The 13717-nt window shown below is 52.4% G+C and overlaps 1 protein-coding gene across 1 annotated transcript in view; it reads left to right on the plus strand.

The window, feature by feature from the left end:
- The first annotated feature begins 563 nt into the window (after positions 1 to 563).
- CFAP92 (cilia and flagella associated protein 92 (putative)) overlaps positions 564 to 13717 on the plus strand; it is a 31547-nt gene continuing 18393 nt past the window's right edge. Inside the window, exons 1-6 of the mRNA XM_052636875.1 lie at positions 564 to 825; positions 6254 to 6444; positions 7635 to 7848; positions 8860 to 8991; positions 9754 to 9826; positions 11127 to 11248. Of these exons, the coding sequence (XP_052492835.1) occupies positions 564 to 825; positions 6254 to 6444; positions 7635 to 7848; positions 8860 to 8991; positions 9754 to 9826; positions 11127 to 11248 (994 nt within the window). The remainder of the gene's footprint in view (positions 826 to 6253; positions 6445 to 7634; positions 7849 to 8859; positions 8992 to 9753; positions 9827 to 11126; positions 11249 to 13717) is intronic.

Raw genomic sequence — 13717 nt, forward strand, 5'->3', positions numbered from 1 at the left:
CAAGCAGGTGCCGCAGGTACCCCCTACACACCCCACCCACCCGGCGCCCAACGCATCTGGGCCCGTGGAGGGCTCTTGGGCCCTGAGCCCGGCACTCCATGCCCGGGCGGGTCTGGCCCGGACAGTCCTCGCCCCGCTTGGTGTCAGCGTGCTGTCCCCGGATGACAAGCTCACACTGTGCTTGGGTACAGCTAGCCCGAGGCCGGCTCTGCGGGAGCAAAGGGGGCTTCCTTCCTACCCCTCCTTGCGCTTCCTGGGGAATAGGACTCAGCCTGCCCCTGATGGACGCGGTGAAAAGAGCAACACCTGGGAGCGGGAAGGCGGGGCGCCAGTTGGAGGAACCGGCTGCTCGTTATTATGATTACTGACGCACCATTTTCTTGTTTCCTTCAGTCTTGACTGGGTTCTCTCTGCGTGTCCGAGGCCTTGGCTGGTCATTGCGGACGGAGCAGGGCACCCGAGGAGGAGGGTGGGTCCCCTGTGGGATGTCGGCTTCCCTTCAGGAGCCCTGGGGTGCCCGCAGCGCCTCCCTTTCCTTGCAGCCGCCTGGGCCTCCCTGCAGCATGTCGCTGCAGGCCTGGGAGTGGGAGGATGAGGACCAGGCCAGCATGGGCCCTGTGTCCTCCGTGGGCAGCTTCCGCCAGTCCGGGAGCGAGTGTGGAGCCGATGAGCACCTGAAGGACAGGGCCTGGGCCCAGGAGTCGGACTCAGAGCACCGGGGCAGCAGCGAGTCCTCAGAAAGGCCTGCCAGTGCCTGCAGCTCCGATGCGCCCCATGTCGTCCCCTGCAAGTTCACCATCTCTCTGGCCTTCCCGCTGACTTCAGGTAAGCGTTAGGGCAGAATTCTAGCACGCTCTGCGGAGAGGGGGTGCACCGCTGACCTTTGTCCACGAGTTTGGGGCTCACCTAAGTGGGGTGGCCGATGCCAGGCCCAGAGGTCCAGAGAGGAACCGTCATGTTAGGGCCCACTGTGGGCCAGGAAGGGAGTGGTGTCACAGAGTGCAGAGACTTAATCCTCTCAAAGTCCCAAGAGGCTCAGTTCGGTCAGTCAGTTCAGTCGCTCAGTTGTGTCCGACTCTTTGCGACCCCATGGACTGCAGCACGCCAGGCCTCCCTGTCCTTCACCTACTCCCGGAGTTCACTCAAACTCATGTCCATTGAGTCAGTGATGCCATCCAACCATCTCATCCTCTGTCGTCCCCCTTCTCCTCCTGCCCTCAGTCTTTCCCAGCATCAGGGTCTTTTCCAATGAATCAGTTCTTCGCATCAGGTGGCCAAAGGATTGGAGTTTCAGCTTCAGCATCAGTCCTTCCAGTGAATATTCAGGACTGATTTCATTTAGGATGGACTAGTTGGATCTCCTTGCAGTCCAAGGGACTCTCAAGAGTCTTCGCCAACACCACAGTTCAAAAGTATCAATTCTTCAGTGCTCAGCTTTCTTTATGGTCCAACTCTCACATCCATACATGACCACTGGAAAAACCATAGCTTTGACCAGATGGACCTTTGTTGGCAAAGTCATGTCTCTGCTTTTGAATATGTTGTCTAGGTTGGTCATAGCTTTTCTTCCAAGGAGCAAGTGTCTTTTAATTTCATGGCTGCAGTCACCATCTGCAGTGATTTTGGAGCCCCCCAAAATAAAGTCTGCCACTGTTTCCACTGTTACCCCATCTATTTCCCATGAAGTGATGGGACTGGCTGCCATGATTTTAGTTTTCTGAATGTTGAGCTTTAAGCCAACTTTTTCACTCTCTTCTTTCACTTTCATCAAGAGGCTCTTTAGTTCTTTTTCACTTTCTGCCATAAAGGTGATGTCATCTGCATATCTGAGGTTATTGATATTTCTCCCAGCATTCTTGATTCCATCTTGTGCTTCATCCAGCCCGGCATTTCACATGACGTACTCTGCGTAGAAGTTAAATAAGCAGGGTGATGATATACAGCCTTGACGTACTCCTTTCCCGATTTGGAACCAGTCTGTTGTTCCATGTCCAGCTCTAACTGTTGCTTCTTGACCTGCACACAGATTTCTCAGGAAGCAGGTAAAGTGGTCTGGTATTCCCATCTCTTGAATAATTTTCTACAGTTTGTGGTGATCCACACAGTCAAAGGCTTTGGCATAGTCAATAAAGCAGAAGTAGATGTTTTTCTGGAACTCGCTTGCTTTTTCAATGATCCCGCGGATGTTGGCAATTTGATCTCTGGTTCCTCTGCCTTTTCTAAAACCAGCTTGAACATCTGGAAGTTCACGGTTCACGTATTGCTGAAGCCTGGCTTGGAGAATTTTGAGCATTACTCTACTAGTGTGTGAGATGAGTGCAATTGTGCAGTAGTTTGAGCATTCTTTGGCATTGCCTTTCTTTGGGATTGGAATGAAAACTGACCCTTTGCAGTCCTGTGACCACTGCTGAGTTTTCCAAATTTGCTGGCATCTGGAGTGCAGCACGTTCCCAGCATCATCTTTCAGGATTTGAAACAGCTCAACTGGAATCCATCACCTGCACTAGCTTTGTTCGTAGTGGCTGGTGATGTTATTTATGCTTTCTGCAGATAAAGAAGAGATTAAGGCACTTCCCCCTTGCCCCCGTATAAACTGACTGTGAATCCCCTAATTCTGGGTTTAAATGCAGATTCTCAGATATATTGGGCCAAAATCTACTTGTAGGTTTTTAATGATGGCCATTCCGATAGGTGTGAGGTGACAGCTCATTGTAGTGCTTTCATTTCGCCAATGATGGTGGCGTCGGGAGCAGCTTTCCACACGCCTCTTGGCTGTCTCTGTGTCTTGGAGAAATGTCTATGTCTTCTGCCCATGTTTTGATTGGGTTTTTCTGTTTTCGATATTAAGCTGTATGAGCTGGTTGTATGTTTTGAAATTAATTCCTTGTTAGTAGAGTCGTTTGCAAATATTTTCTCCCATCCACAGGTCGCCTTTTCATGCTGTCTGTGGCTTCCTTTGCTGTGCAGAAGCCTTTAAGTTGAATGAGATTCCATTTGCTTCGTTTCCTTTGTATTTCCATCACTCTGGGAGATGGATCCCCGAAAATATTACTGCAGCTTATGTCAGAGAGTGTTCTGCCTATGTTTTCCTCTAGGGATTTTAGAGTATCTGGTCTTACATGTAGATCTTTAGTCCATTTGAGTGTATTTCTACGTATGGTGTCAGGAAATGTCTTAATTTCATTCTTTTGTATGCAGCTGTCCAGTTTGCTGGCACCGCTTATTGAAAGAGATGGTCTTTCCTCCTTTGTTGTTTATTAGGTGACCATAGGTGCGGGAGGTTCATCTCTGGAGACTCTCTTTTATTCCATTGATCTGTATTTCCGTCTTTGTGCCAGTACTGTAGTGTTTCGACCACTATAGTTTTGTAGTGTCGTCTGAAGTCAGGAAGCCAGAGTCCTCCAGCCCCGGTCCTCTTTCTCAGTAACACTTTGCGTATTCGGGGCCTTTTGCGTTTCCATTCACACTTAAACCGTTCTTTTGTTCTGGGTGTGTGAAAAATGCTGTTGACAGTGTGGAAGGTGGTGCGTCACTTGCACAGGGCTGCCTCCCCCAGTCGGATGGCACACGGCCTGTGCCCCCATCTGCGTGGCCTCCAGCTCCTTCCCCGGCATCGGACAGTTTGTGGAGCACAGGTCCCTTGCCTGCGTAGGTGGGTTTATTCCTCAGCGTATCCAGCAGTTCTCCGTTTTTTGACATGTCTTTTTTGTTGCCCTACTTGAGATCTCCGCCCATGATGATTCATTTCAGCATTGCCTTGTAGTTCTGTTGATGACTAACTGTTTGGTTAGATGTCTACCATGTTCAAAACTGGCCCATCTTTTCTTGGCAAATCGAATTCTTTGTCACTGTGTGTGGCCTCCTTTATGTATGATGGTACTTTTTATCTTTGGTCTGTTGATACCATGCAGACATGCAAAAGATACCTGCAAACACCGCCCCAAAGAACACGGGTGGCTATCTGATCATCTTCAACCTTCACATCTCTTGCAGCTCCTCTTAGACTTGGTTTGCTTCTTTGGCCCTTTCTCCAAAGGCGTTTATAAAATAGATCGCTGTGCAGTTCCACGTACAGAGACCTTGCCTGAAAGTATCTTCACAGCATCAGTATCTTTGAAGAACCTATCTCTCTGGTTAGGTGTAAAATTCTAGCTTCAGTGTTTTTCCCCTTAGATACCTGAACGTTTATGAGCTTGTCCATGACTGTTCGTGCAAGCTGTTTGCTTACGTATCCTGTTCTACAACTTGCTCCTTAAAACGTTGACGGTGTATCTCGGGTATCGCATCGGATACGCACAGACTTAGTTCGCTTTGTCGGCGTTGGCTTTAAACACCTGTGTGCTGCAGTGCTCCGTCCTGTGTGTCCGATTTACCCTGCCCCGTGTTGGCGAACATGTAAGTTGTCTCCAGTTATTCAGTAGACACCGTCTTATGGACATTTCTGGGCTTGTGTGTGGGTCCTTGTGTCGCCTGAATTTCAGGAATTGCTGGGCTTATGATGTGTGTTTATTTTCTTTTTGGATTGGTGTTCAGTCGCTCGGTCATGCCTGACTCTTTGCGACCCCACAGACTGCAGCACGCCAGGCTTCCCTGTCCTTGACTATCTCCTGGAGTTTGCTCAAACTTATGTCCTTTGAGTCCATGATACCATCTCATCCTCTGTCGTCCCCTTCTCCTCCTGTCCTCAGTCTTTCCCAGCATAAAGGTCTTTTCCAGTGAGTCAGCTCTTCACATCAGTGGCCAAAGTATTGGAGCTTCAGCTTCAGTCCTTCCAATGAACATTCGGGGTTGACTTCCTTTAGGATTGACTGGTTTGATCTCCTTGCTGTCCATGGGACTCTCAAGAGTCTTATCCAGCACCACAGTTTGAAGGCATCAGTTCTTTGGTGTCAGTCTTTTTTATTGTCCAACTCTCATAATTATGTGTGACTAGTGGAAAAGCCATAGCTTTGACTAGACGGACCTTTGTAGACAAAGTATTGTCTCTGCTTTTTATCCGCTGTCTAGATTTGTCTTCCAAGGAGTAAGCGTCTTAACTTTCTGGAGAGCTGTTGTTGCGTTGCCCGCCTTTTTTGGGATCAATATTGTTGCATTGCCCGCTGCCGCGCTGCAGCATTTGGAGCCTGTGGACAGGCAGCCGGCGAGTGTGTGACCTGCGGGCCCACGGCGGCTTGAGTCTGGACGCAGGTCCCGCGGCGGCTTGAGTCTGGACGCGGGTCTGCGAAGCTGCCAGCTTCCTCGCCACCTCCCTTCACCAGGACCCCTTCTGCCCCTGAGGCCAGCTGTGAGAAGCTCATTCCTGAAGACCTTGGGGGCCACCTCCCATGTACAGCAGCCTCCTGGGCGATACACCATTGACACTTGACAGCAACAGCTTTAAAATCGTCAGTCTTACAGAAGGCGGCTCAGAGGAAGCCGTGTGGGGTTCCCGAGTTACCTTTTCGCTGTGTTAACACTCAGCCTGGAGGTTCCAGCTGACAGTCAAGGGCAGGCCTGGAGGGCTGTGCCTCTTGGGGAAGCCCAGACTCCCTTTGTGTTCTGTCTGCCCCGCTGCCCCACGTCTCGCAGCTCCCTTGGTGAGGTTTCGGTGGGCTCAGCCTGGGGTGGCTGCCAGCTTTGCCCCTGCACGACTCGCTGACGGCCTCTGGGGCACCCCCCACCCCAGGATACCCCTCCAGGATACCCCCAGGGTGCCCCCAGGGTACCCCCCCAGGATACCTCCCAGGGTACCCCCCAGGATACCCCCCAAGGGTGCCTCCCAGGATACCCCCCCAGGATACCTCCCAGGGTACCCCCCAGGATACCCCCCCAGGGTGCCCCCCAGGATACCCCTCCAGGATACCCCCAGGGTGCCCCCCAGGATACCCCCAGGGTGCCGGATGCCCCCCAGGATTACCTGCCCAGGGTGCCCCCCAGGATACCCCTCCAGGATACCCCCAGGGTGCCCCCCAGGATGCCCCCCAGGGTGCCCACCCCACAAACCCTTACTCTGTTGTCGTGTTCACGCCGCTGATGTTGCACAAAGCCCATCGTGCTGTGATGCTTGGTTTTAACACCTTTACGGAGATGCTGACCTCAGAGTCATGAGCGAAGGGCCCGACACACATCCTCACGCCGGGCGGGTGGCTGCACAGGGGTCCCCCACCCAACCCTGCCCCAGCCTCCGGCTCTTCTTGGGAGCAGGGAGTCATGGAGACGGCTCTGCCTTCTCACGTGAGGTTAGGACGGGACTCACTCCATCTGTGTCCTCTAGGTCATAAAGGGAGGCTTTCGAGTTTGGTTGAAAAATACAGGCGGCAGCCTAAAACAGACAAGCCCGTTGCAAAGGTCCACCGTTACTACCACGTCGAGTACTCCCTCCTGCCCGACGACGGGGAGCGTAGGAAAGTCGACCTGCTGCTGTTTCCAGCCGTGGCCAAAGTGTTCCTGGACTCGGGAGTGAAGGTGAGTGTGCGTGTGTGTGTGTGTCTGTGTGTGTGTGTCTCTGTGCGTGTGTGTGTGTGTCTGTGTGTGTGTGTCTGTGTGTGTGTCTGTGTGTGTGTCTGTGTGTCTGTGTGTGTGTGTCTCTGTGTGTGTGTCTGTGTGTGTGTGTGTTTGTGTGTGTGGCCTTGCATGTCGTCTAATAACCACAAGAAACAGCAGGAGCCATAATGCATGCTGGCTTCCCCTGGAACTTGCTGGAAATTCAAGACCTTTCAAAAGCAGAGACGTTACTTTGCTGACTAAGGTCCGTCTAATCAAGGCCATGGTTTTTCCTGTGGTCATGTATGGATGTGAGAGTTGGACTGTGAAGAAGGCTGAGTGCCGAAGAATTGATGCTTTTGAACTGTGGTGTTGGAGAAGACTCTTGAGAGTCCCTTGGACTGCAAGGAGATCCAACCAGTCCATCCTAAAGGAGATCAGCCCTGGGATTTCTTTGGAAGGAATGATGCAAAAGCTGAAACTCCAGCACTTTGGCCACCTCATGCGAAGAGTTGACTCATTGGAAAAGACTCTGATGCTGGGAGGGATTGGGGGCAGGAGGAGAAGGGGATGACAGAGGATGAGATGGCTGGATGGCATCACGGACTTGATGGACGTGAGTCTGAGTGAACTCCGGGAGATGGTGACGGACAGGGAGGCCTGGCATGCTGTGATTCATGGGGTCGCAAAGAGTCCGACACGACTGAGCGAATGAACTGAACTGAACTGAACTGGGCCCCGTCCCAGATCTGCCGAATGGCAATGTGCATGAACCTAATGATAGTGGCCTGAGGATTGTCTGTGCAGGTATTTTCAACCTAAGGATTTCTTTGGTGTTTCCAAAGCTTTGGCAGCTCTTGCTGTTTCTTCGTATGTGTGCGCGTGAGCACGGGCGTCTGCTCCTGGGAGCGGACACTCTGCACTAGGGCGGGGCTCGGGGCGGGATGGCGAGCCCCTGGGGAGGACACCTCTGCAGGAATTGCTTTTACTTTTATTTTCCCGAGGAACCCAGAGGCGCGCAAGCCCCTGTTCCTGGCACCCATTTCCTGATTCCCGATGTGAGCTGGGAGCCGGGAGAGGTCGGGACACACAGACAGGCAGAGGGCCGGGCCTTGCTCGCTGCGCTGGCAGTCAGATCTTGGCCCCTGAGAGTCTCCTGCCCTTTCACACAGACCATCAAGCCGTGGCAAGAAGGGGACAGGGTTTGGGTGTCGTGGACCCAAGCTTTCAACATCAACGTGACCAAGGAGTTACTGAAGAAAATAAATTTTCACAAAATCACCTTGAAGGTCTGGGACACCAAGGAAAAGGTTTCGAAGAGAGTCAAGTATTATCGGCTAAAGCCTTCCGGGTTTATGGAAGATATGGGCTCTTTCGGTAAGTCAGGTGTCTGGGTTTGACTTGAAACGTTCCCAGGACGTGGTGGCCTCTCACCAGTTGACAGCAGAAAGCCAGTGTCCCTTTGTTGGGCGCGTCTGGTTTTTGGGGGCCCGAGCTGGCGCCTGTGAGCACAGCAACACCTCCATTGCTCTCAGCATTGGCCAGTGACCCTTTGAAGCCCCAGGCTGTGGCTGGCTCCTGCCGTGCCCGCCACTCTCGGCCACCGCTGCCCCCAGCCCAGCGCCTGCTTGGTGGCCCTGCCTGGTGTGGCTCTCCCGGGGCTCTTTGCCCTCACCTGCCTCCTCTGTCTGCACACACATTTTTCCTGTCTCCTCTCTGCCGCCCCTGACCTTCCTGTATCACGCCTGAGACCCTGGCGCTTGGCAGCTCTGCGGCTTTTCACGGCTGCCCAGCGTCTTTGGGAACCAAGTGTGACGTTGGAGTCCAGTCTTGAAGGCACCGTGCCCCCGCCGCCCTGAGCCTTCTTTCTCACTGCCACCATCACCTGCACCCCGGGGCCAGCCCTGGCCCCTGAAGACACGAGGCTTCTCCGCACTGCAGGGCCAGCCTTGCGGCACCGGGGCTCTTGGCCTAATTTCTTGTTCCCAAAGGGCCATCCATCCTCCAGTACTGCGGCCGGTCTCACCTGTCTGTCTGCTTTAACCTTCCCTCCCTTTGCTCTGCTCGTCCGGCCCCCACTGACAGCTGGGAGAGACCCTGAGGGGCGTCGCCCTTGGTAAAGGGTGGGTTCCCTGACCACACCAGGGTGACGGAAGCCTCTGTAAGATGGGCAGGCGGTGGTGCCTGCCTCCCAGTGCAGGCTGAGCGTCTAACGCAGCCACAGGCGCCGGCCTAGGGACTCGCCTGGGAGAAGCCGGGCGGCGGGGTGGGCATGCTACGCGGCCGCGGCTCCCCGTCTTGCCGCTCCAGCGCCGGGCGAGGGACGCTCACCTGGTGGGTAAGCAGTAAGTGTGTTTCTGATGAGCCGAGTCAGCGATGCGGCCTCCTGTGTTTCAGAGGAAGTGAAAAGTGTGGTTCTAAGTCAGAGAAGATTGTCGGAACAGGGCGTTCACGTCAAAGAGGAGCAGTGCCAGGACCACACGCCAGAGAAGCCTGAGAAACCGAGGCGGTCCTTGAAGCCAGCGCACGGTGAGTGCAGGCAGCCTGCGTGGGCCGCGCGGACCCCGGCAGAGGGCGGCGGCTGGGGGTCCCGGGTGACACGTGCGCACTGGCGTCTGCGGGCGCCTCCTGCTCCGAGCTGGGTGTGGCTCCCCACCCACCCGGCCAATCACTGTAGCTGATTCTTCCATTTTGGTCACTTACAAAAAACCCTTCTCTCAGTGGAGACATTACATAGCTTTTGTTTGGTTTTTAGAATAGTCAGTAAGTACAGAAAAGCGTGAAGCAAGCAGGGAACGTAATGGATTGTTCGGTCACCAGGAACAAGGCTGCAGTATGTTGGTTATCCTGTTGCGGCAGATTCTTTCGTATTTGCGCTGAGATTGTCTTCTTTATTTAGTGCAGATGAGGCTATTCTGGGTAGAGCCAGGTCATTGCGTCGACACCGTCTGTTTCCGTAGCAGCGCTCCGTGACCTTCTTGTGGTGGCTCCAGCGTGAATGGTGCTGAAGCGGCCGTGTGAATGGAGAAGAGGCTTCTGCTCTGTTCTCGGTGGATTGTTACATAAGGACCTAGAGGCCTAGTCTTGCCTCCGTTTGTCCAAATAATCATAGTTATCTGCATATTCGTCCATTTAGCCGTGTATTATCCACAGACGTTGTGCTGAACGCTTGGAGACTGCGGCTCGGGGGCTGGCACTGCAAACACGTCCAGGGCCCTCGCTCTTGGTGAGCTCATACAGGGCGGGGGGCTTGGAGGCGCTGGCTCACGTGGTCGGGTTCTCTCCCAGCAGATGCAGAAACTCTTCCCGGGAGCCCCGAGGACCACGAAAAGCTACTCAGGTCGGAAGAGCTTGCCACAGTCCAGTAAGAAGGGCCCCGTGCTGCTTTTGGTGGTGTGGGAAAGGGGCCTCCTCTTCTTCTTGCCTTGCAAGCCCCCCTCCCAGAGTCGCGTGCAGTTTTGGTAGCTTCACTTAACCAGGAGCTCACGCAGTCCACATGGGGGCACAGAACCGAGAAAGGTCCTCTGAGTCCTCTGAGCCCGTGTTATGCCTCAGGCCCCTGCTTCTGCACGCAGTGAGAGTGAAAGCGAAGTCGCTCAGTCGTAGCCGACTCTTTGCGACCCCATGGACTGTAGCCCACCAGGCTCCTCCGCCCGTGGGATTCTCCAGGCATGAGCACTGGTGTGGGCTGCCGTTTAGTGCATTTCATATTACGTCAGCTTCGTCACTCTGGGGGGGTGGCATTACCATCTCCATTTTCTCCATCCAGGGACCTCACGGCTAAGTGGTTGGCACAAACTTATAAAACTGGAATCCTTGGGAGGCTTGGGGGCATTGGTAAAGCCAGGATCCCAGCCCACACCACTGGACAGATGAGTCCCCGGCACCTCCCGTTGGGCGGGCTGTTGCCTCTGGACCTCCGGGAGCCTAAGGGGGAAACCAGAGAAGGGGGCTTCTCAGACGCTGTGGGGACCAGGGGGAGAAGGGAGATCTACCTGGTGACTTGGGGGGATGGCATGGGAAGGACCAAGAGAACTGTCGTTAAACAAAAAATTGTATTGAAGTCCAGGAGATTGACAACACGGCATTAGTTTCTTCTGTACAGCAGTGACTCAGAACACATCATTTGAAAATGTTGGTTAAAGGTTTCTTTTGCAGGAATTTATAGATTTATTTGGAGAGAATTGCCATTTTTACATTATGAAGTTCCCCCATCCATGATCACAGTATATCTTTTCACCTAATTCTGTCCCTCCTTTATGACTTTTAATAGGGTTAATTTTTTTTCCTGTACATGTTGTGGGTAATTCCTGTAAGTGAATTCCTAGATATTTTAGAGTTCTCAGTTGATTTTATTTTAATAATATATTTTTAATCGTCATAATTGATGGTGCAAGGCTGTCTGCAGAGTAGCAGCCTCGTCATTAGTGGGACTTTGTTGGAGATGGGCGTCTCAGGGCCACCCAAGGCTGGCTGAACTACAATTTGAATTTTATCAGTAACAGTGACTCAAATGCATGTTGAACTGTTAGAGGCAGTCATTTAAAGGAAGGCTGTGTCATCTTTTTGAGAATCTACTTACATTCAATCCAGTAAATAGATTCTTAGCTCCGCTCCCTAATTTGTCTCACTTGCCTTTATTTTTCTCCTTGTGCATTTTCTAGATGGGGTGATTCCAAACCGGTTACTCCTTTGGGAGGGGCAACCGCAACAGAGGCGAAGGAGCTGATTGAGAAGCCATCATTTAGCAGCTTGACAACCCTGTTGGAGAAGCAGAAATTTCAGAGTAAGTCAGGATGGGATTTTGGAACTTTATAGTGTGACTGGACCTGAAAGAGAATTATGAAATGCTTCAAATTCAGAATTCTTCGATAAGGTTCCCATGTTAATCAAAAGTAAACAATACTCTGTGCAGTGTTTAACCAACCCAGTCTGTCTCGCCGGCCGGCTGCTGAGCCGCCCACCCGTTCTCTGCCACCAGTATTTCTGTGCTCCTGGTTCATTTTGCTGCACATATGTGCTTAGCGTCTCAGTCGTGTCCGACTCTGTGACCCCGTGGACTGCAGCCCGCCAGGCTCCTCTGTCCATGGGATCCTCCAGGCAAGAGTGCTGGAGTGGGTGGCCATCCCCTCCTCCAGGAGACCTTCCCGACCCAGGGATCAAGCCCAGCTCTCCCACATTGCAAGCGGATTCTTAAGCATCTCAGTCACCAGGGAAGGGGGGACGTGAAATTCTGTAATACTGACCAGAGACGTCCAGAAAATTAATTACACCTCCGTGTGGTCGATGCTGTGTAGGGTAGGTATGTGGGCTGTGGCGTGTATGGAGAGACTCTATGGAAGCTGAGAAGGTGCGTGCTTCTTAGGGTGGAACCAGGGAAACTGCATCCCAGGTCCCAGGAGCCGCTTTCAGAAGCGTGTATCTGAGAGTCCGGCTCCCAGCGAGGATCCTCGGATCCCTGAGTCCACCTCCTCCTTCTTGGCTTAGATTTCCTCCCCAGGTTTTCAGCAAACTGTTGAGTCTCCAGGGTCCTAGAGTTAGCACACGGGACACTTGCCCCCCGTTCCCGTCCTCGCGGGTGAAATTGCAGCAGGGCGTCTCCCTAACCCTCCCTGGGTCGGGAGGATCCCTGGAGGAGAGAATGGCAGCCCGCTCCGCTGCTCTTGCCTGGAGGATTCCTGCAGACAGAGGAGCCTGGGGGCTGCAGTCCATGCGGTCACAGAGAGTCGGACTTGCCAAGGAAGCTCTGAACCTGCCTCTTTCCCTGTGATGTATTTGTGTCAGCATGAGCCGTTTCAAATGCTGAAAGATGATGCTGGGAAAGTGCTGCACTCAATATGTGAGCAAACCTGGAAAACTCAGCAGTGGCCACAGGACTGGAAAAGGTCAGTTTTCATTCCAATCCCAAAGAAAGGCAACGCCAAAGAATGCTCGGACTACCGCACAATTGCACTCGACTCACACGCTAGCAAAGTAATGCTCAAAATTCTCCAAGCCAGGCTTCAACAGTATATGAACCGTGAACTTCCAGATGCTCAAACTGGATTTAGAAAAGGCAGAGGAACCAGAGATCAAATTGCCAATATCCACTGGATCATCGAAAAAGCAGAAGAGTTCCAGAAAAACATCTACTTCTGCTTTCTTAACTTCGCCAAAGGCTTTGACTGTGTGGATCACCACAAACTGTAGAAAATTCTTGAAGAGATGGAAATACCAGACCACCTTTCCTGTCTTCTGAGAAATCTGTATACAGGTCAAGAAACAACAGTTAGAAGCCGACATGCAACAATGGACTCGTTCCAAATCGGGAAAGGAGTGCGTCAAGGCTGTATATTGTCACCCTGCTTATTTAACTTCTGTGCAGAGTACATCATGTGAAATGTCGGGCTGCATGAAGCACAAGCTGGAATCAAGATTGCCGGGAGAAATATCAGTAACCTCAGATACACAGATGACACCACCCTTATGGCAGAAAGCAAAGAAAAACTAAAGAGCCTCTTGATGAAAGTGAAAGAGGAGAGTGAAAAAGTTGGCTTAAAACTCAACATTCAAAAAACTAAGATCATGGCATCCAGTCCCATCACTTCATGGGTAGATGGGGAAACAATGGAAACAGTGAGAGACTTTATTTCCTTGGGCTCCAAAATCACTGCAGATGGTGATTGCAGCTATGAAATGAAAAGACACTTGCTCCTTGGAAGAAAAGCTATGACCAACCTAGACAGCTTATTAAAAAGCAGAGACATTACTTTGCCAGCAAAGGTCTGTCTAGTCAAAGCTATGGTTTTTCCAGTGGTTATGTGTGGATGTGAGAGTCGGATTGTGAAGAAAGCTGAGTGCCGAAGAATTGATACTTTTGAACTGTGGTGTTGGAGAAGACTCCTGAGAGTCCCTTGGACTGCAAGGAAATCCAACCAGTCCATCCTAAAGAAAATCAGTCCTGAATATTCATTGGAAGGACTGATGCTGAAGCTGAACCGCCAATCCTTTGGCCACCTGATGCCAAGAACCTACTCGTTGGAAAAGACACTGATGCTCAGAAAGATTGAAGGCAGGAGGAGGAGGGGATGACAGAGGATGGCATGGTTGGATGGCATCACCAACTCGACGGACGTGAGTTTGAGTAGGCTCCGGGAGTCGGTGATGGACAGGGAGGCCTGGTGTGCTGCAGTCCATGGGGCCGCAAAGAGTCGGACACGCCTGAGCGGCTGAGCTGACTGACCGGCGCCAGTCCGGCCTCTCCGCCCACCCTGGC

The sequence above is a fragment of the Budorcas taxicolor genome, chromosome 1, assembly GCF_023091745.1.
Source record: "Budorcas taxicolor isolate Tak-1 chromosome 1, Takin1.1, whole genome shotgun sequence".
Lineage (NCBI taxonomy): Eukaryota > Metazoa > Chordata > Mammalia > Artiodactyla > Bovidae > Budorcas > Budorcas taxicolor.